This window comes from Lipotes vexillifer, unplaced genomic scaffold, assembly GCF_000442215.2.
Source record: "Lipotes vexillifer unplaced genomic scaffold, Lipotes_vexillifer_v1.1 scaffold43, whole genome shotgun sequence".
NCBI classification, from domain to species: domain Eukaryota; kingdom Metazoa; phylum Chordata; class Mammalia; order Artiodactyla; family Lipotidae; genus Lipotes; species Lipotes vexillifer.
In genome coordinates, this window is record NW_006770037.1 from 3,582,930 (window position 1) to 3,606,882 (window position 23,953).

At 39.0% G+C, this 23,953-nt stretch overlaps 1 protein-coding gene across 6 annotated transcripts in view; it reads left to right on the forward strand.

Moving 5' to 3' along the window:
• The window catches only part of KTN1 (kinectin 1), an 83,276-nt gene extending 72,526 nt beyond the window's left edge, over positions 1-10,750 (forward strand). For 4 of the 6 annotated variants that reach the window (XM_007445989.1, XM_007445990.1, XM_007445988.1 and 1 more), the window contains 2 exons: positions 246-366; positions 6,612-7,093. In XM_007445989.1, the coding sequence (XP_007446051.1) occupies positions 246-366; positions 6,612-6,616 (126 nt within the window). In that variant the 3' untranslated portion in view covers positions 6,617-7,093. Of the gene's footprint in view, positions 1-245; positions 367-6,387; positions 6,394-6,611; positions 7,094-10,597 lie in introns of those variants that run through there. The other 2 variants (XM_007445987.1, XM_007445991.1) reach the window with 2 other exon arrangements.
• Positions 10,751-23,953: the final 13,203 nt, after the last annotated feature.

A 23,953-nucleotide genomic window follows, 5' to 3' on the forward strand; every position in this document is an offset into this window, starting at 1 on the left:
GATTCTAGATTTTTCCCTTTGTAACCTAGTAACAACATTTATAACATAACTTTCTTTGATGCAAGCTAATTTGCAATGCTAGGTAGCAAACACTATTGCTCTGTGTGGTTTTTATTGTCAATTTTCATATCATCTTTCAGATTTTTTTGTTTGTGTTTAAAACAGCAATAAACTATTTTCGGTTTTGGTTGCAAATGCGTTTTTCTTGGGCTCAGGGTTTTTCATCTCTTCCATCTTCTTTTTAGGAGTCTTCTGAGAAGGAGACAATGTCTGTAAGTCTAAATCAGACTGTAACACAGTTACAGCAGTTACTTCAGGCAGTAAACCAACAGCTCACAAAGGAGAAAGAACACTATCAGGTATTAGGTAAGAATAACTGAAGTATTACTGTCTGTCTATAGATAATTGACATAGTGTGTGTGTAAATGTATGTATAGTGTGTATTTACTTTAAATATAGGAACTCTTGTTACCCTAGTGGAAATATTCCCTCTTTATCTCTCTCAGAACCTCCAAATGACAGCTTTATAGCTTTCTTGGAGTTTTATTTCCATCTTGTACATATTTTTTGGTCTTGTAGCTTGGAGGAGAAAAAAACATGCCTTTTTTTTTTTTTTTTTTTAATATGTAAGTTTCATGAGTATAGCATTACACATGTGTACACTGTAAGATGATCACCACCACAAGACTAGTTACCATCTATAACCATACAGTTGACTTCCTTTTCCCATTTTGTCCACCCTCCAACTCCCTTCCCCTCTGGTAACTACTAAGCTGTTCTCTTTTATGAGTTTGTTTTTGTTTTGTCTGTTTGTTTTGTTTTAGATTCCACATATGAGTGAAATCATATTGTCTTTCTCCATCTGACTTATTTTACTTAACATAATACCTCCAAGTTCTAACCATGTTGTTGCAAATGGCAGGATTTCCTTCTTTTTTATGACCAAGTAGTATTTCACTGTGTGTGTGTGTGTGTGTGTGTGTGTGTGTGTGTGTGTGTGTGTACACATACATACCACATCTTCTCTATCCATTCATTCATTGGTGAACACTTAGGTTGTTTCCATATCTTGACTATTGTGAATAATGCTGCAGTGAACATATCTTTTCCAATTAGTGTTTTCATGTAAAAACCCTTTTTCTTTGCCTCTTTTGACCTTTTTACAGAACAGACTCATAACTTGTTTACCTAGGTTTTGTTCATTGCCATAATGTCTGCAACTGTTTCTTTAGTTTATCCTGATGTTCTGATAAAATATCTGTGTGATTTCTTTTTTTTTTAATGACTTGGTAAAATAAAGTGACTATAATGTTTTTACTGAGGTAAGATGCTGAACTGAAAATCAAGTCATCACAGTTTCTTTACATTGGAAGCTGGATTTTATTTAAGTTTGCTGTGGGTAATCAAAGAAATCCATTTTTTAACTCCTGAAGTGAAAGTCTTAACTGAAGATAAACAAACCAAGCTATAAAATTTTATTGCCCATATTACCTGGAAATGCATGTTGATTGATTTGATTCCTGGGTTTTGCCTGTTTTAAGAATGACTTAAGTCACAGTGCCTTGGGTAGTTAGGGTGTTCTGATACGCACTGAATACTTTAGATATTCTTCTTTTGAAGCTGTTTGTTCTATAATAATTGTGGTGTCCTGGACATGAGTAGGGTGGCCTGTGCAGTGCCAGGGGCAACTCATCACTGAATTGTCCCTTTCAGAACCCAAACTTAAGACTCTTAGGCTATACAAAGGCCTCAGGATAGGTTAGGTGCTCTGGAAAAGTTGGGATGGACCTCCATCTTGATCACAGGGGCATTCTGTCTCACTTTTGTAGAATGATTGTCCTCTGGCCTGTCTTAGCATACACTCTCCTTTAAAATGCTATTTCAGGTCAGTTACCTCTAAGAAGACTTTTCAAATAAACCCAACTCATTCTTATAACCTGTCAGCAAAAATAATTATACCTTAATCTTTTATCTTTGGTAAGCTGACCTCTCAGTTGCCTAGAGTTAAATATCTGCCACCTGACCACTCTTCCCCAAATTAGAAAATAACCTCGTTTCCTGCTTCCCAGGGCAACTTTCCTTCCCACATCTTCAGTCCTGCTTCAGTCCTGAAGTCCACATCTTCAGTCCTCTCCACTCACTGCTTCTGTTCAGTCTTGAAAAATGCTCAAATATATTATTTTAACTTTGCACTTTCTTCAGATTACCACCCTAATTTTTTTACTTCACTGTTTAACAAAAATTCTTAAAAGAAGAAACTATTCTTACAGTCTCATGCTACTAACTACTCCATCTCCTCTGGAATGGCTTCTCTTTCTGCCATTCTGTTGAAACCGTTTTTGCTGAGGTAATTCATTAATGATTTCCTAATTGCTAGAGCTAATACAGGATCATCTTTTGCCTATAAGATACTGAAAATAGTTGTGAATTATTCTAAATACTGTGAGGTCAGTCCTTAGGCCTCTGTTTTCTAAGGGAAGGGTTTTGCTTCTGAGAACCTAAAAAATTATAAGATGGCCTGTTACCCTTTGTCTTTAGACCTTGTCAGTTGTATCTCTCCGGCATCTCAAAAGTGTTCTTCAGTATTTTCTTTTTCTTCTCAAACACGTGGTCTGAACCATTTTTGCTTGCCTATTTCCACATTTGCCTTAATCATATTAAATTTGAGACTTACACTGATCATTGGTAGTTAACACTTCTATTTTTCCAGATTTTTTTCTTCCTAATTTATAAAAATGTAGTGTGTAATTTGTTAAAAGAAATACATATACCCTGGCAACACAGCAGAAACTGAACTGTTGTTTAGCAGGCAGCTCACCTAAGTGATAGATAAACTCAACTTTCTTTTGTTAGCTGATGAACTTAATTTCAAATTTGGCAAGTGAAAGGGCGGTTGAGTGGTCAGCAGTGTATCATGAAAGATAGATGGATTGTATGAAGCTAGAGGTCCACCAACACTTGAGAACTCTCTCCTTGCATAGGTTCTAGCCAGCACTGACAGTGATAACCCCTCCTTAGGGATCTCTTGGTTCCCACAGCTCTTCTTTATGCCCTTTAAATGTTTGTGTTACCCTCAAGTTTTTAACTTCAGCCATCATTTTTGCTCAGTGTATTCTCCCTCTTGTCAACTCTTTTAAAATTACTACCAGATAATTAAATTGGAAATACAGATTTCTTAATCATCAGAATATATAGGTTAATGTCTGATGTCAAGAATCTTTTTTTTCTTTGCTGCTTTATTTAGGTATACGTTATTACTGCTTTTTTTTTTTTTAATTAAAGCATAGTTAATTTACAATGTTGTTTTAGTTTCTGGTGTACAGCAAAGTGATTTAGTTATATATATACATATATATATTCTTTTTCATATTCTTTTCCATATAGTTTATTACAAGATATTGAATATTCAATATGTTGAATATTGAACCTTATTGAATAAGGTTCCCTGTGCTCTACAGTAGAACCTTGTTGTTTATCTTGTTTTATATATAGTAGTTTGTATCTGCTAATCTCAAACTCCCAGTTTATCCCTCCCCCAGCCCCCTTTCCCCTTTGATAACCATGTTTATTTTCTATGTCTGTGAGTCTGTTTCTGCTTTGTAAATAAGTTCATTTGTGTTATATTTTAGATTCCACATATAAGTGATATCATATGGTATTTGTCTTTCTCTTTCTGACTTACTTCACTTAGTATGATAATCTCTAGTTGCATCCATGTTGCTGCAAATGGCATTATTTCATTCTTTTTTATGGCCAAGTAATATTCCATTGTATGTATATACTACGCCTTCTTGTTGATGGACACTTAGGTTGCTTCCATGTCTTGGCTCTTGTAAATAGTGCTGCTATGAACATTGGGGTGCATGTATCGTTTTTAATTAGAGTTTTCTTCAGCTGTATGACCAGGAGTGGGATTGGCATGTGGTAACTATTTTTAGTTTTTTGAAGAACCTCCATACTGTTTTCCATAGTGGCTGCACCAGTTTACCTTCCTACCAGGAATCTTACTTCTTTTTAGTATATACTACAAGTATATATGAATTGTTTAAGATAATGCTGTACATTTTCAGTAAGAGAAAAGCTATTTTTAAAAGACAAAAATGAGAGAGATGATGTATAGTAATTTAGTTTTCGAAATCCTAATACACAGAACTTAGCCTGCCTTTGAGTTGTAGGGGCATTTGTCTTGCGCCCTTAATTTGTAAAACATTAACCCTTCTTTTCTTCTGGAAGTCTTCCTGCTCATCTGCTATCCTTCTCTCCCCACCCCTGCCACCTCCCCAAACAGAAGGCTGTCATCCGCCTGCCCCCCTTTTAATTAAGGTAATTTTTTTTGTAGCTTTGGATCGTTAACACTAGTATTTTGTAGTATACTTTTTTGTTTCCAGATATCTACTTTTTCTTGTGTTTCATCTCTGCCTGGCTTCTAAGTGTTCCAAGTGTATGTCCGACTATATCAGAAAACTTTATCACCCCATGTCTTAGTCTGTTTGGGCTGCTATACGAAACCCCCATACACTGGGTGGCTTAAGCAGCAGACATTTATTTTTCACATTTCTGGAGGCTGGGGAGTCTAAGATTAAGGCACCGGTAGGTTCTGTCAGGTGAGACCCACTTCCTGGTTTAAAGATGGCCATTTTCTTGCTGTGTCCTCACATGGCAAAAGGGGCAAGGGAGCTCTCTGGGGTCCTTTTTAAAAGGGCACTAATCCCATTCATGACAGTGGAATCTCCTAAAGGCCCCACTTCCAAATACCATTACATGGGGGTTAGAATCTCAACATAGGAATTTTGGGGGATGGAGGGGGGACACAAACATTCAGACTATAACACCCAGGATCCTTTACCTTGGAACCTGTTTGTGGAATCATGTGGAAGGAGGCTGATGATTTTAACAGCTGACACTTCATGAATGTGCCTCTAAGAACGAACATGCTTCTAACATATGGTCATTCATTTAATTTTTCACAACAACCCAGTGCAGTAGATAGGTAGGGATGATGGTGATGATGATGAAGATGATGATTAATATTATTACTTATTTTTTTATTCCCATTTTACAGCAGACCCAAAGAAGCTCTGTAAGTTGCCCAAAGTCACACAGCTAGTAACTGGGTGAGCTGGGATTTAAATTAAGGTGGTCTGGGCCTAGGCCCTGTGCTCTTAATCTGTACTTTTCTTCTCCCTATTTCAAGCACTGTGTGCTCTGATCCTTGTCACAGCTTTTTTTCCTCCTCATTCTGTCTAATCCTTTATTGCCAGCTTCTTATAGTTTCTTCCTTCAGTTCTGGCTTTTTCCTAAAGTTGTTAATTTGGTTTGTCAATATTGAATTGGAGAGGCTCTTGATGTTATCCAGGAAAAACTGAGGTGAAATTTTGTGTATGTGTTTTGTATATATATGTCTTCCTTACTCCCTTTAACAAATAGATTCTTTCATGATACAGTTTTCTCTTGTTTCTGAAAGGAAAAAGTTCTTTTTTGGTGCTATTGGAGTGTAAGAGTTAATGTTTCAGACAAAAACTAGCTTTTATTTCTACACTTTACACTTGACTGTCATATGGATCAGGTTTTCATTTTATGTAATGTGTTTACACAGCACTTCTTAGTTTAATGTACCAGTGGGCTATGTAGACTTTCTGATTAGCTGTTAATCTTGTTTTAATTAGAGAACATGATAGCCAGTGATAACTTTGCTTTTTAACTTTCTAATTGCTGCTTTTCCCCTCAACTTTTTAATTTTGAAAGATTTCACACTTAATGAAAAGTTGAAAGGATATATAATATATAACACTGACACCCTCCAGCTACTTCATCTCTTTATTCGTGTATATACATATTTTGTTGATGTCAACACATTTGAAAGTAACTTTCAGATAATATGGCATTTTACCCCTAAGCACTTAAGTATGTATCTCTTAAGAACAAAGACATTCTCTTACAAATCCATAGTATCACTGTCACATCCAAAAATACCAGAACAGTAGCTCTAATATCATCCATTTTAAAGCCCATATTTGTGTCCCCACTTATACCCGAAATATCTTCTTAGCTATTTTTTCCAAACCAGGATCCAGTCAAACTTCACATTTTGCATATGGTTAAGTCCTTTTAGTCTCTAATGGCTTTTGAAGTTTAATTTCTTTAGTCATTTTATCTGACTTGGAAAGCTTCAAAAGACCTTAGAAAGTCTCTGTCTGAAGCTTAAATTATTTATTCGCCAGGGGTGAGTTGTAAATTTCAGTTTCTTTCCAGTGCTGCTCACTCACCTTAATAGCTTTACAGTCTCTTGAGTAGAACAGTAATACAAATGGACTCCCAATGTTGTTCTCTTAAATGTTTTCTAAATAGGATTTTTAAATCCCTATATTATTCTCAGTTTGGTCTGAGATTTTGGTTCACATATTTAAAAATCCACCTTGCAGAAGCTCCTTCTGAATCCTGAGATTTTTCTCTTATTTTTGATTACCATCAGTATTAATTGTTCTGATCTTAGTTGAAAAGGCCATGCTAGATCAAATGGCATATGTACTTTTGGTATTTGACAGATGTCTTTTGATTGCCTTTTGTTTCTTTGTTTTAAAATGAATTTCTTTCTTTCTGATCTTTTACAGAGTGAAGTAATTGGGAAACTGTTCATTCAAGGATAACAGAAGGCATTGTATTATATTTTGCCAAATTAAAGCCTTATTTATGTTTTCACCCTTTCTACTTTGTCAGAAACACTGAACAGAGTTTTGTCTTTTCTAATCCTTGTTAGACTACTGATTTAAAGAGAGAGAAAAAAGCCAACTCTGTAGACACCTTCAGAGTTTAGTTTTATAATAAAAACTGTTTGAATAATTAGACCTTTACATTCCTGAAAATAAAATAAACATGTAATCTTTTATTTTGCTCAATAAAATTGTTCAGAAGATCAAAAGTGGTAAAGACAATGTAAAATTTAACATTTTAATACTGATGTTGTACACTGTTTTACTTAACATTTTGGGGAGCAGCTGCCTCTGACTTCAACTCAAGAAAACACTTTTTGTTGCTAATGTAATCGGTTTTTGTAATGACGTCAGCAAATAAAGGGATGCTTATTATTCAGACTGATTTTGATTTTCGTTGAGCTTTAACAGATTTCATTAGCACTTAGATCAACATAATTTAGAGCACAATCATTAATTGCAACTTCAGACAGGGTAGGTTTGTTGCTTGTACACCTCTAACTAGAGCTCTGGGTCTTCTCTGTGGTTCTGTGCAATGAAAGCTGTGTCCTGAAGGTAGTGTGGGTTACAGAAAGGATGGGGCAAGTATTTAGGGTTTCAGACCTACCACCCCTGCTTCAGGTAGAAGAGCTCTACTTTATTTTTACTATTACTATTATTATTTTAAGTAATGATTAACTTTTTTGTTTCCTTCTTATCAGACACTTTTACACAGTTTACATATGTTATCCTTTTTGTTGTTTGAACATGTTGATAACATATGTTATCTTTTTTTTTCTTTTTCTTTTTTAATAATTGGCTGAAAACACTGAGTGCTCAGATGCTAAATAACCATTGACAAATGTCTTAGGCCACTGAGTATTAAAGTACCTGCTATGTCATATGGTGGCCTCCTTGCTGTTTCAGCCATGCTTCTACCATGGGGCCTTTCCACTTTCTGTTCTTTCTGCTACAGCTGTCTTCTCTTGGGTGTCAGTCTTGGCTGGTTCGCTCACCATCATGAAATCTGCTTAAGTGTCACCTTTTTCATCGGGTCTTGACTACCCAGTATTCCCCCTGCCTCCCTATCCGCCTACCTGTCTTGGTCTATAACATTAACAGTCCTCCAGTATATACTTGGTCATTCCCTATACCCCTCCCTACCAGAAAGTAAGCTCCAGGAGGGCAGGAACCATCTCTTTTGTTCCTTGCTTTATCCCCAGCCCTGAGAAAGTACCTGACACTTAATTGTGCTCAAATATTTAAATGAATGAATGGATGAAGTTCATCTTTATTTTTTATTTTTTTGGCCACACTGCATGGCTTGTGGGATCTTAGTTCCCCGACCAGGGATCGAACCTGGGCCTGGCAGTGAAAGTGCCAAGTCCTAACCTCCGTACCACCAGGGAATTCCTGAAATTCATTTTTATACCTTGAGGATTATCTAAAGTGGTGCCTTCACCACATAGCACATGCACCAAATAGTATTTCTAAAGTATAGAGAGAGAAACTGAAGAAACTGCTCATGGCCATTGGTAACTGGCCTGGGAATTTGGGCTGCTTTCAGCAAACCACTGGGAAATTGGTCTGAAGGCCAGCCAGATGCCGTATCATCGTCGTCTCTTTTTCCTTTGCTGTTGCCTATAAAGGTACTCATGTCTCTGCCTTCTGAAAAAAGCAAACAAATCCCACTTTCCATCTTACAGCCTCTTCTTGCTATTCTTTTTTTTTTTTTAATAAATTAATTAATTTATTTTTGGCTGCATTGGGTCTTTGTTGCTGCACGCTGGCTTTCTCAGTTGCAGTGAGCGGAGGCTACTCTTCATTATGGTGCGTGGGCTTCTCACTGCAGTGGCCTCTCTTGTCGCGGAGCACAGGCTCCAGGTGCGCGGGCCTCAGCAGTTGTGGCCCACGGGCTCAGCAGTTATGGCCTGCGGTCTCCAGAGCACAGGCTCAGCAGCTGTGGCACACGCAGTTGCTCCATTGCATGTGGGATCTTCCCGGAGCAGGGCTCGAACCAGTGTCTCCTGCATTGGCAAGCAGACTCACAACCACTGCACCACCAGGGAAGTCCTTCTTGCTATTCTTGCTCAGAAGAACTGTGTAACTGTATTATTTTTCAACCTCCTTATATGTTTGAATTTAAAAAAATTGCAAGAGATTTTGAGGACTCAGTCTTAATCTCTGATTAATTTCTGTTCCCTCCCTCAACATCCCAACCAAATACATGTTCATCTTTTTGCTTCTGAAGTGGAGGGAAGTTCACAATTAGGTACAATTGTAATTGTTAATGGTTATTAAGTTACTGTATTGAAAGTTGTGTTACTGTTACTCACATCAGTTTGTCCTACTTACTCCAGAATCACACAGGAAAAGCGTACCATACTCCCATTCATTTATTCTTCAAATATGCCAAGTTAGCCCATGTTCTCTGAAGTCCATTCCCCTCTAGGTTAAGTATCCCCAGTTCCTTAGTTACCCTGAATGATGGAAGGCTAAACTAGCCTACTCGTCTCATCCATCCCCAGCTGTCTACCCTTCCCCAGTGTCCTATAGGCAGATCGCTGGGAGAGGATGGGAGCATCAAAAGAGAGGTCATCTGTGTCCTCAGTCTCTAGTGGCCCCTCTTGCCACTGTTAACAGCCAATTGAGGCAGGAAGCAAGCCTGAGAATATTTCTCAGTTTGGGGAGTGACTATAGGGAGGAAGAATGACCCTTATGCCACTGAGTATTAAAGTACCTGCTGTGCTATATGGTGGCCTCCTTGCTGTTTCAGCCATGCTTCTACCATGGGGCCTTTCCACTCAACTGTAGTTGAGAGCAGACATCTTGATCCCTAGAAAGAACAGAGAGATGTGGAAGGGAGGAGTGACGGGATACCTGAGAAGCAAGCTATACCCTTCAGTTTGGTGTAGTAAAACTAGTATATTTCTGGCAGGTCAGTGACACTGGGTAAGGCTTGAGCACCTTGTAAGTGTTCACCCCAGCCGCAAGACGGCAGCACCTGTATCACCCATAGAGGGTTAGAGCCAGGACCAGATTTTCACATGTCTTGCATCCCAGGACGAATCATATATGGGCATCTGCCACTTGTGAGATCTGCCCTAGACGGCGTGTACAGGAGGAGCAGTGATCACCAGAAGGGGGCTGCATTTGCACCCTCGGTTGAGTAGAGATGTTTGTCCTTTGACCCCATTCATCATCTGGGTCCCCAGAGAAGGGAGGGCAAAGGAGGAGTTAAAGAACAGTCTCCTCCCTGTTGCTGCCACTAAGGCCAGCGACACTGACCTGGACTTGGATTAGCTGCAGTTACAGGACAGCTGTGGGAGCTGCCCAGGTTGTGCTTAAGAGAAGAGGGAGGTGCTGCACAGAGACCGTGCTTGGGAAAATGAGGCCAAATCCAGGCTGTTCTACCAACTGGTTGATAGATTTTTCTCTTTCTTCTTGACTCAGTTTTTGTCATTTGTGTTTTCCTCAGAAATTGGGCAATTTCATATTCATTGGTGGAGTTCTATTATGACAGTTAACACATAATCACTTATACAACCTACCACATGCCAGACATTTTTAAAGCACTGTACTTGCGTTAACTCATTTAATCCTCACCAGAATTTATTGAAGGGGTGCTTTTATCAACATCTCCATTTTATAAATAAGGAAATTGAGGCACGGGGGGACAATTAAACAAGGTCTCGCAGCTACTGACTGGAGGAACTAGGATTCAATCCTCCAACTTAAGCCTTCTGGCTTGCTTCTCTTATTGGCTCATTCGTATATATATATTCACATATATATATGTGTGTGTGTGTGTGTAATTATATAATTTAAAAATATACTTTTTTTTATTAAACCTATTTGTTCCTGATGTTATTGTACCTTCTCATTTTCTCTTGACTGTACTTTCCAAGGGATCTTCAACCTCAGTGGTTCTCAGAAGTGTGGTCTGCAGTGCTCTGGGCATCGCCGGGGTCCTTCCTAGAACTCCAAAAGGTCAAAACTACTTTGATAATACTAAGATGTTATTTGCCTTTTTCGCTGATGGTGTTAAAACAAGTAGGTAAAATTGCTGGTGCTTCAACAAGGATCAAAGCAGTGGTTCCAAACTGTGTTAGTAGTTACTGTATTTTCACCACTATTCACTCCCAGTAAAGACAGTATCGGATTCACTTAAGAATGTCTTTTCTGATGAGATCAGTAGTGGTAATAATGAATGTGCTTTTTTGGTATATATAATGAAATGTGTCAACGTTTGGAAGATCTGCATAACTCAGTGAACCAGTATTTTCCAAATAACCAATACACAATGTTATAAAGTCAGGCTTGGGTAAAAGATTCATTCAAAGAACAAGACAAACTAATGGATTTTAATGTAACAGAGTACAAAAAGTTCATTGATAGGGTTTCATACTCTACATCATGATTAATCTTTAAGAAATTGCCATCTGTTGAGTTTTGCTATTGTGTCAAAGGATATCAACAATTACCTGAAATGGCTACTTCTCTGTTTTCCAGTGACATATCTGCATGGGGCCATAGTTCCTTCGTATACTTCAACCAAAACTACCTGTCACAACAGATTGAATGTAGAAACAGTTGTCTTCTATTGAGCCATATGTTAAAGAAATTTGCAAACACGTAAAGCAATGCCAGTCTTCTCACTACATCTTTTTGGTTTGTTTGTTTTGGAAAATGAAGTTATATTTCACGAGAACCTGTTATGATTTTAAAATAAACTTTAAAATGAGCATTTATAATTTTTCTTGGCTTTAACTTCTATTATATTGAATATTAATAGAAATAACCGAAGAGCTTTTAAAAGTGTAAAGGAGTTCTGAGAAGAAAAATTTGATGGTTACTGGTCTAGCATATTGTTTTTTTCCAACAGCTTTTAAAATTATACTAGGCAGTTCTATCAGCACTTTCTTGTTGTATTTTGTTTTATGTTTAATTCATATGTGATCTTATCATTTTCAGTCTTTTTACTTTCTTTGCATTTATTTTGTTGCACTTTGCCAACTTCTTGTCTTTAAATGTTAATTCATTTATTTTCAGTTTTTCTTATTTTCTAATTCCTTTCAGAGGCTGTAAGTTTTCCTCTGAACTTATTTGCATCCCACAGATTTTGATATGTGGGGATTTTGCTGTCTTTCAGTTCTTATGATCATGAATATTTCAGATACACAAAATCATGAAAAAATAATAGAAAAAAACCCGTGTACCCCACTCAATATCAAATATTAACATTTTGTCATATTTGCTCGAGTTTTTTGTGTGTTTTTTTTTAATAAAAGGAACAAAACAATTGGTTCAGATGAAGCATCTTGTATACCTCTCCCTGATCCCATTTCCCTCCCTTTCCAGAGGTAGGCACTGCACTGAAGGTAATGTTTATCATTTAATTTTTTTTGAAGTATAGTTAATTTACAATATTGTGTTTTAGGTGTACAGCATAGTGATTCAGTATTTTTGTGGATTATATTCCATTATAGGTTATTACAAGATAATGGGTATACTTCCCTGTGCTGTACAGTATATCCTTGTTGCTTATCTATCAATATTTTAAATACAGTAGATTGTATCTGCTAATCTCATACCCCTAATTTTACCCTCCCCACTTCCCTTTGGTAACCACAAGTTTGTTTTTTATATCTGTTGAGTCTGATTCTATTTTGCATAGGCATTCATTTGTATTACTTTTTAGATTTCACATACAAATGATATATAGCATATGTCTTTGTCTGACTTATTTAACTAAGCATAATATTCTCTAGGTTCATCCATGTTGCTGCAAATGGCAGTAGTTCATTCCCTTTTTATGGCTGAGTAATATTCCACACACACACACACACACACACACACACACACACACACACACACACACATTTTTTAATCCAATTATCTGTTGATGGGCACTTGGGTTGCTTCCATGTCTTGGCTATTGTAAATAGTGCTATGAACATTGGGGTGTATATATCTTTTCAAATTAGTGTTTTCGTTTTTTCTGGATATGTACCCAGGAGTGGAATTGCTGGATCATATGGTAGTTCTATTTTTAGTTTTTTAAGGAAGCTTCATACTGTTTTCCATGGTGGCTGCACCAATTTCCATTCCCATCAACAGTGTACAAGGGTGCCCTTTTCTCCACATCCTCTCCAACATTTGTTATTTGCAGACTTTTTGACAATGGCCATTCCAATAGGTGTGAAGTAGTATCTCATTGTGGTTTTGATTTGCATTTCTCTAATGCCGAGCATCTTTTCATGCTCCTGTTAGCCATCTGTATGTCCTTTGGAGAAATGTCTATTCAGGCCTTCTGCCCATTTTTTGATTGAGTTATTTGCTTTTTTTGATGTTGAGTTGTATGAGCTGTTTATATATTTTGGATATTTACCCCTTGTCAGTTGCATCATTTCCAAATACTTTCTCCCATTCAGTAGGTTGTCTTTTCATTTTGTTGATGCTTTCCTTTGCTGTGCAAAAGCTTTTAAGTGTAATTAGGTACGGTTTATTTTTCCTTTTATTTCTTTTGCCTTAGGAGACTGATACAAGAAAATATTGCTACGATTTATGTCAAAGAGTGTTCCACCTATGTTCTCTTCTAGGAGTTTTATGGTTTCAGGTCTTAGGTTTAGGTCTTCAAAGCATTTTGAGTTTACTTTTTTAGAAGGTGTGAGGGAATGCTCTAATCTCATTATCTCACATGTAGCTGTCCAGTTTTCCCAGAACCACTTGTTGAAGAGACTGAGTATATTCTTGCCTCCTTTGTTGTACATTAATAGACTGTAGGTGTCTGAGTTTATTTCTGGGCTCTCTGTTCTGTTGTTCTATGTGTCTGTTTTTGTGCCAATACCAGGCTAATTTGATTTTTAAAAAAAATTTTTGTGTCACCACAGAGGAGTTTGTGCAACTTAAAAAAATTTTTTTATTGAAGTATAGTTGATTTGTGTTAGTTTCAGGTGTACAGCAAAGTGTTTCACTTATACATACATATATATTTATTTTTTTCAGATTCTTTTCCCTTATAACTTATTACAAAATATTGAGTATAGTTCCTTGTGCTATACAGTAGGTCCTTGTTGGTTATCTATTTTATATATAGTAGTATGTATATGTATTTTGATTACTGTAGCTTTGTAGTAGAGTCTGAATACTTGGAGGGTTATACCTCCAGCTTTGTTCTTTTTTCTCAAGGTTGCTTTGGCAATTCTGGGTCTTTTGTGGTTCCATATATTAAATTTTAGGATTATTTGTTCCAGTTCTGTGAAAAATGTCATGGGTATTTTGGCAGGGGTTGCATTAAATTTGGGGATTGCAGGATATCTTTCCATTTCTTTGAATCTTCAGTATCCTTCATCAGTGTTTTATAGTTTTCACAGTATAGGTTTTTAACTTCCTTGGTTAAGTTTATTCCTAGGTATTTTAATATTTTTTGATGTAATTTTAAAAGGGATTGTTTTTTTACTTTCTCTTTTTGATATTTCATTATTAGTGTATAGAAATGCAACAGATTTTTATATATTAATCTTGTATCCTACAACCATGTTGAATTCATTTATTCTAATAGTTTTGTGGTGTGTTTATTACTTAATTTCATGTTGTTATATGATTAATACATATACATGTATCCAAGAAACAACATGTAATAGTGTTTTGCGTGTTTTTAAACTTTATATAAATTATTCTGTCATTTGCTTTATTAGCTTAATATTAGCTTTAAAATTCATACATGCAGCTTTTATTCATTCATTTTTAACTATGGATATGCCACAGCTTATTTGTACATTCCTCTGACAATAGACATTTGTCACCAATTTAAAAAATTTTGTGTTAACTTTTGTTTTGATTTCCTTTAAGCTGAGATTTTCTTTTGAGCATCTGTATTTTCCACATCATGGATTTTTAAAGTATTGTTTTTGAATATTATTGCATTTGAGTCCGTGAACATGACCTGTATGACATGTCATGTTTGTTTGTTTGTTTTTCTCCTTAATATGTGGAGACTTCAGAAGAAAGAAAAATTGTAAACCAAAAATATTATTTAGTTTTGGTTTAAAATAAAAGAGGTTGTCTGCAAGAATGCTAAGCTTTGGCAGGAAATGATTTTATCTGTGGAGTAGTTTGAATTTTCACATTACTTTGCCAGGCTGTTTGTTATCCTCTTCTGTTAGAAAATGAGAGCCATGGGGAATATTTATTTTCCGGTGACCTCAGGAACACAGGAAACAGAGTTAATCAGGTGGGGAGGGACTTCCCTGGTGGTGTAGTGGTTAAGAATCTGCCTGTCGAAACCCTCCAGAAAGTAGGCATAGAGGGAACTTATCTCAACATAATAAAGTCCATGTATGACAAACCCACGGCCAACATTGTCCTCAATGGTGAAAAACTGAAACCATTTCCACTAAGATCAGGGACAAGACAAGGCTGCCCACTCTCACCACTATTATTCAACATAGTTTTGGAAGTTTTAGCCACAGCAATCAGAGAAGAAAAACAAAAGAATCCAAATCAGAAAAGAAGACTACTGTCACTGTTTGCAGATGACATGATACTACACATAGAGAATCTTAAAGATGCTACCAGAAAACTACTAGAGCTAATCAATGAATTTGGTAAAGTAGCAGGATATAAAATTAATGCAGAGAAATCTCTTGTATTCCTATACACTAATGATGAAAAATCTGAAAGAGAAATTAAGGAAACACTCCCATTTACCACTGCAACAAAAAGAATAAAATACCTAGGAATAAACCTACCTAAGGAGACAAAAGACCTGTATGCAGAAACCTATAAGACACTGATGAAAGAAATTAATGATGATTCAAACAGATGGAGAGATATACCATGTTCTTGGATTGGAAGAATCAACATTGTGAAAAAGACTATACTACCCACAGCAATCTACAGATTCAGTGCAATCCCTATCAAACTACCAATGGCATTTTTCACAGAACTAGAACAAAAAATTTCACAATTTGTTTGGAAACACAAAAGACCCCGAATAGCCAAAGCAATCTTGAGAATGAAAAACGGAGCTGGAGGAATCAGGCTCCCTGACTTCAGACTATACTACAAAGCTACGGTAATCAAGACAGTGTGGCACTGGCACAAAAACAGAAATACAGATCAATGGAACAGGATAGAAAGCCCAGAGATAAAGCCATGCATATATGGTCAACTTATTTTTGATAAATGAGGTAAGAATATACAGTGGGGAAAAGACAGCCTCTTCAATAAGCGGTGCTGGGAAAACTGGACAGCTACATGTGAAAGAATGAGATTAGATCACTCCCTAACACCATATACAAAAACTCAAAATGGGTTAGAGACCTAAATGAAACTATCAAACTCTTAGAGGAAAACATAGGCAGAACACTCTATGACATAAATCACAGCAAGATCCTTTTTGACCCACCTCCTAGAGAAATGGAAATAAAAATAAATGGGACCTAATGAAACTTCAAAGCTTTTGCACAGCAAAGGAAGCCATAAGATGAAAAGACAACCCTCAGAATGGGAGAAAATATTTGCAGATGAAGCAACTGACAAAGGATTAATCTCTAAAATTTACAAACAGCTCATGCAGCTCAATATCAAAAAAACAACCCAGGCTTCCCTGGTGGCGCAGTGGTTGAGAATCCACCTGCCGATGCAGGGGACATGGGTTCGTGCCCCGGACCGGGAAGATCCCACCTGCCGCGGAGCGGCTGGGCCCGTGAGCCATGGCCGTTGAGCCTGCGCGTCCAGCGCCTGTGCTCCGCAGCGAGAGAGGCCACACAGTGAGAGGCCCGCATACCGCAAAAAACAAAAACAAAAAAACAAAAAAAAACCAACCCAATCCAAAACTGGGCAGAAGACCTAAATAGACATTTCTCCAAATAAGATGTACAGATTGCCAACAAACACATGAAAGGATGGTCAACATCACTAATCATTAGAGAAATGCAAATCAAAACTACAATGAGGTATCACCTCACACCAGGTTAGAATGGCCATCATCAAAAAATCTAGAAACAATAAATGCTGGAGAGGGTGTGGAGAAAAGGGAATCCTCTTGCACTGTTGGTGGGAATGTAAATTGATACAGCCACTATGGAGAACAGTATGGAGGTTCCTTAAAAAACTAAAAATAGAACTACCATAGGACCCAGCAATCCCACTACTGGGCATATACCCTGAGAAAACCATAATTCAAAAAGAGTCATGTACCACAATGTTCATTGCAGCTTTGTTTACAATAGCCAGGACGTGGAAGCAACTTAAGTGTCCATCATCAGATGAATGGATAAAGAAGATGTGGCACATATATACAATGGAATATTACTCGGCCATGAAAAGAAATGAAATTGAGTTATTTGTAATGAGGTGGATAGACCTAGAGTCTGTTATACAGAGCGAAGTAAGTCAGAAAGAGAAAAATACCGTATGCTAACACATATATATGGAATCTAAAAAAAAAAAATGGTTATGAAGAACCTAGGGTCAGGACGGGATTAAAGACGCAGACCTACTAGAGAATGGACTTGAGGACACGGGGAGGGGGAAGGGTAAGCTGGGATGAAGTGAGAGAGTGGCATGGATATATATACACTACCAAATGTAAAATCGATAGCTAGTGGGAAGCAGTCGCGTAGCACGGGGAGATCAGCTCAGTGCTTTGTGACCACCTAGAGGGGTGGGATAGGGAGGGTGGGAGGGAGGGAGATGCAATAGAGAAGAGGTATGGGGATATATGTATATGTGTAGCTGATTCACTTTGTTATAAAGCAGAAACTAACACACCATTGTAAAGCAATTATATTCCAATAAAGATGTTAAAAAAAGAAAAGAAAAGAATCCGCCTGTCAATGCAGGGGACATGGGTTCAAGCCCTGGTCCGGGAAGATCCCACATGCCATAGAGCAACTAAGCCCATGCACCGCAGCTACTGAGCCTGCACTCTAGAGCCCATGCGCCACAACTACCGAAGCCTGCGCGCCCTAGAGCCTGAGTGCCGCAACTACTAAGCCCATGTGCTGCAACTGCTGAAGCCTGCTCACTCTAGGGCCCATGTGCTACAGCTACTGAAGCTTGCACACCTAGAACCTGTGCTCCGCAGCAAGAGAAGCCACCGCAAACGAGAAGCCCGCACACCCCAACGAAGATAGCCCCCGGTCACCGCAACTAGATAAAACCTGCGTGCAGCAACAAAGACCCAATGCAGCCAAAGAAAAAAAAAAGGTGGGGAAAAGTCTTATTTACGTTTATATTTATACATTGTCTCATGCTTTTGCTATGAACAGTCAAGAAATTAATGAGTTTTTGAGTTAAGAGCAGGTTCTTCCTAGGCTATTGAATACAGAGTTCTTGAGATTTCATTCAATGCCAAGTACAGAGTTTCTGTTTATCTGCTGAATGCAGTATTCCTTTCAAAATATCTGAAATATGGTATTGTTGATTGTAGTCCATACACTATAGTTGTAGGAAATGGAACTTCACTTACATTGATGAATTGTGTTAAGTTCCATCACCGCCTAAATTGTGCAGGCTTTTCAGCCTGTGCATCTCGTTTTTCTCCTTGCTAGCTGTGTAAGTAAAATAAAACTGTGGCTCTAGTAAATTCTAATCTAAATGCAATAATGAGGTTTTTTCAGCAATTCCTTTGTTGCCAAGTTCATGGTCAATATTTGTAAATATTCCGAGCAATTGAAAAGAACGGATATTTTCTGTTTGTTAAATTCAAATTTGTTAATTCCCATGGTTCCCAAACTGTGTTTCTAGTTTATTAGGTCTGGGGTGGGGCTCAAGAATTTGCATTTCAAATAAGTTCCAAGTGATGATCATGTTGCTTGTTTGGGGACCACACATTGAAAATCATGCATTATGGTTTTCAATTTGCTTTTCTTCTTTTGCAGTTTCTTCACAGTTTCTTGTCAAATGAGAGTTCCTGTTTTCAAATATTGCTAAATATTTACTAATTTTTTTATATTACTTTTCTAATTTCTACAAATATGAGGTGGGAGAGTTTGCAGCATGTGCTCTGCCTATCACGTTGAAAACCGAATTCTCCCAAAGTAGGCCTAAAAAGGGTGAAGTGCTAATTGGTGGTTTTCTTGGTGTTTCTTGTTATTTCCTGGTTATGCCACGCAAGGAGTATTTTTTAAAAAACAACTTTATCTTAAGTTTTTCTCCTCTTTGGTGAATTTCTTTATAGGCGTGAGTGCTATTCTCCCATTGACCAGTGTTATGATTTTTAGCGCCTTGAAGGAAGACTCAGTTGGAATAAAATTTGAGAAGAAAAACAAGTTTTTCTCACTTTTGATACCAAGGATAGGATGATTTATGCACTCAGCAGTGTGAGGACAATATAGAAACCCAGGTATAAAGATTCTTACAGACTCTTTGCCTTAATGTTCCCTTAGGGGACAGTTTCTATGGACTCGGTCTTCTGTTAAAACAGATGAATATGTCCAGTCAGGTGGAACAGGGTTTTTTTCTGACAACCAATCTTGGTAACTATCTGACCGTAGCTTCACACCTATTTTGAATAAACTAACAGCATTTCCTACCCATACTTGCATAGAAAGCACAAAGCTTTCTCATAGAATGGTTTGAATGTTATGAGTAGCCTTAGAGACAACTGGCCCCACTCTCTAGTCACTCTCAGAATGGCTTAGGAGTGAAGGATGGACAACTTCACCACCTTAGACGTCACCCAACACCCTAGAACATACATTCAGTTAGCATATACCACCTAACTTTTAACTGGATTATGGCTGATGCCCCTATAAAGCAACTAATTAACTGTTTACTTGGGGGCATTTTATCAATGTTAATAATAGCAATTGTAATAATTACATACATTTATTGATGCTGTTTTCCAGGTACCATGCTAAGTGTTTTTAACTGCATGCTTCATTTTGCTAGTGATTTCCTTTTGAAGGTCATCTGGAAAGATGTATTATTGTGGGAGTATAGTTTTTGGAGTTTTTATAGAGCTTTCCAATGCCAAAGTTGAGTTTTTGGTAATCCAAAGCCTAGACTTTCTAGAAGGTTGAAAAAGGCAAGGAAAAGGATACTCTCCTAGAGCCTCCAGAAGGAACTCAGGCCTGTCAACACCTTGATTTTTATACAGTGGTACCCATGAAGGACTTCTGACCTCTAGGATGATAGGAAAATTAATTTGTGCAGTTTTAAGACACTAGGTTTATGGTAATTTGTTACAGCAGCAATAGGAAACTGATACAACCACTCCTGGCTGTGACTTCCTATCATCTGCACCTGGGATGGGTGTTGCTGCTTGTTCAGTGACTGCAGACCAGCTGTGGCCCAGGGCAACCTAGTGAACTTCTCTGCCTTCTCCAGGCTTCTCCAGTGAGGCTTGAACTCCTGCCTTCCCTTCCAGCTCTGTCCTTCTCTAGGTACTCTACCTCAGCCCTGAGGTATTCTTTAGAGTTATTTTTACCCTGTTAGAGGTCATCCCCTGGTATAATTAATAATTCTTTATATTAAACTTTCCCTGTTCCAATTTTGTGGGTTTTTGTGTCTTGATCAGACCTTAACTGATAGACCCTCTAATCAAACATCATCTCCCAGATTTTCTTCCTCACACTGTCCTGTGCTTTTTCCCCACTGACCCAATCTCCTTGCTTTCTTCCCACCTGAATCTTTCCACTTCTCCCTCTGGAAATCCTTTCCTTTGAAAAACTGATATCCCCTCAAATATTCTTTAAGAAAAAACAAAAAAACTACGTCCTTAAATCTTATGCTATCTAGAAATATTGTGTCTCCTCTTTGCTGTCAACCATATGCCTCCTAGTCGTTCCTCCCCATTTGTTAAAAACTGGCATCCACCTTGTAGCTTTCTCTCCAGTACAAGTTTCACAACCATCACAGGTGATTTGATCGTCCGTGTGGATATTTCGCTCAGCCTTCTAGGCTTACAGTTTTTAGACCTTGACTCCTGTAGAGTTTCTTATGGCTGCTATAACAATTTACCATGAATTTAGTGGCTTAAAAACAGCACAAATTTATTCTCTTACAGTTCTGGAGGCTAGAAGTCCAAAATCGATGTCACCGCACTACAGTCAAGGTGTCAGCAGGAGTGGTTCCCTCTGGAGGCTTTTGAGGAGAATCTGTTCCCTTGTCTTTTTTTTTTTTTTTAAATAAATTTTATTTATTTATTTATTTATTTATTTATTTATTTATTTATTTATGGCTGTGTTGGGTCTCCATTGCTGCATGTAGGCTTTCTCTAGTTGCGGCGAGCGGGGGCTACTCTTTGTTGCGGTGCGCAGGCTTCTCACTGCGGTGGCTTCTCTTGTTGCAGAGCATGGGCTCTAGGCATGTGGGCTTCAGTAGCTGTCTTACATGGGCTCAGTAGTTGTGGCTCGCGGGCTGTAGAATGCAGGCTCAGTAGTTGTGGCGCACGGGCTTAGTTGCTCCGCGCCATGTGGGACCTTCCCGGACCAGGGTTTGAACCCATGTCCCCTGCATTTGCAGGTGGATTCTTAACCACTGCACCACCAGGGTAGTCCCTCCCTTGTCTTTTCTAGCTTCTGGAGGCCTCCTGTATTCCTCAGCTGGTGAGCCCTTCCTTATGTCACTCCAACCTCCTGCTTCTGTTGTCACACCTCCTAATTCCTCTTTTGGTCTTCTTGCCTTCCTCTTAAGGAGGGATCCTTGTGATTATACATAAAGCCCACCTTGATAATCGAAGATAATTTTCCTACCTCAAGATTTTTAAAATAATCACATCTGCAAGTTCGCCTCACCATGTAACATAACATATGCTGAGCTTCTGGGGATTAGGATGTGGCTATCTTTTGGGGGGACATGATTCAGACTACTGCAACTCCAAAGACCTTTGTCTCTTTCACACCTATGAGCACACCTTGAACCTTGTCATTAGCCTCCAGTGTTCCAACCTCTGATACCATCTCCCGTCATTCCAGATCTCTCAGCCTCTAAATCCCACAGGTCCTGCCATTCGCCCTCGCCAGCCTTTAAAAAAAAATTATAATACTTATTGATTTCCTTCCTTTCTCTATGATTCGCCCTCACCAGCCTTTAAAAAAAAATTATAATACTTATTGATTTCCTTCCTTTCTCTATGATTCCACGTATCTATATGTCTTCTGTGAATATACAAAATCTTATTACCCCTTGTGTCTTACACGTGCTTGGCAAAGAGCCCCAGATCTGTATCACAGTATATTCAAGTGGACGCTTATGTAGAGACGGAACTGTCAAGTGGGGCAGGACTCTGCACTGTGAGGACTCTGAAAATGGAAGGTGGGGGAATGGTCCTGCTGCCCTTATTTCCCACATCCACAGTGATGGCATAATAGGGTTTGAAGTTAGAAATTAGTTGAAAAGGGAATTTTTCAGAGATTGCTGTTATTGTACTGTGAGTCCCACTCTCGCCGGGGTGGGGGGCGGTTAGAAATTGGAGGGTCGAATCCTTCATCTCCAGTCAAGAGGGAAGACCTTCAATGGGACCGTCTCAAGAGCTTGTAATGCATCCTCCGCATTTGGAAAACAGAGTGGACTGGTGACAGATTCCCTCCTGGAAAATCCAAAGGCTGAGAGATGGTTGCTTTGATGGCAGATTAAAGGAGAGGTGGCCATGCTGGATGGCCCACACTACCCACATTTTTCAGAATACAGGATATGTGAGTGTCTGCCATGGACCAGACACGAGCTGTGTGAGGGAAAAAGCTAGTGGGATTGTCTTGGATTCTGTCCAGAAAAGACCTCAGCAGACAGAAGCTGAAGATACCATCAGAGGCCTATGAACGGAGGTAGAGGTAACCAGCAAGTTCCTGCCCTCAAGACAAGTGCAGGTGAGAGATCTCCAAGGCTGGGAAGGAAGGGCTCAGGGTTGGGAGTCACACCAGGGAGCTCACATCCCAGAGGCAGTGCTGAAGGAGAGCCGTGCAGAAGAGCGCCCAGCTCACACTGTGTGGGCAAGGAGCGTGATCTGCTGTCGAGCGTGGCCACGGGGGCTTAGTAGTTACCGCAGTGTGTTGAGCCTTTTAGCACCTTCCCACATACGGCAAAGTCTCTTACCCCAGAGGGCTGCGGTGAGAAAAGTGAAGTGTTGGCACGGGCTGAGTCTCGGTAATGGAAATCCTCCCACCCCCCATGGTGAACCAGAGCAGCCTCCAGCACGTGTTCCGGAGTGCATCTGTGGTAGGGGAACTGAGCCCTTGTTGCCAGGAAGCCCATTCAGATTCCTTAAGCACCGTGTCTCAGCCTAATTTACTGGTATGTGTTTCTTATTCTTTCTAAACTGGGTTCCAGTGTTGGGATTATCTACAGATCTCAACATGAACAGCATCTTGGTATTGGGCACATCAATGTTAAGCCCATTCCTTCTTGGCTTCATTTCTAGGGTGGTTTCTGTTTGCTTACTTGCCTGCTTTTGGGGTAGGAATAAGGGCACTTTCCTAAAAATACAGGTATGTTACAGTATGTTTACAGAGGATGTGTGGCTTTTATTCATTCAACAAGTTTTTACTGTACATCTAGGAACCAGGCAGAAGTTCTGGGGTTGGGACACAGCAGAGAATAAGAGACCTGATGGTGTCTCTACAGAGCTCATGGGGCCACGGGGGGTTACAGGTCATGGAAAAGCAAGTGACAGGCCACTGACCCAGGTCAGGGAAGGCTCCCAGGAGGATACAATGTCTCAGCTCCCAAAGGCCTAAAGTGGCAGGTACAGGCAGAGAAGGGAATTTAGGGTGGGGAGTGGCAGAGTGGGATGAGGGGGTGGAACAGGAGGTACAGGAGAAGGTGATGGAGAATTTAGGTGTGTTTCTGCCTTCGTCTAAGTGGTTCTCCCCTCCTGTTGTCAAGCAGGTACACGGTAATGGTGATGTAACAGTTCTGTACATAGAGTTTCACTCTTGAAGCATTTCTGAATGAGAACCAGCACAGCAATCATGGCACTCATTTATGGATTGTGAATTAGGAATCAAGACTTGGCTTAAGCATGTCTTAGTCCATTCAGGCTGCTATAACAAGATACCACAGACTGGGTGGCTTAAAAACAACAGAAACACATTTTTCCCAGTTCTGAGGGCTGGAAGTCTGAGATCAGGGTGCCAGCATGGTGGGTTGAGGGCCCACTTCCAAGTACAGACTTCTCATTGTGTCTTCACATGGTGGAAGGGGCAAAGGAACTCTCAAGGGCCTCTTGTATAAGGGCACTAATTACATACATGAGGACTCTTCCCCATGACCTAATCACCTCCCAGAGGCTCATCTCCTAATGCTATCACCTT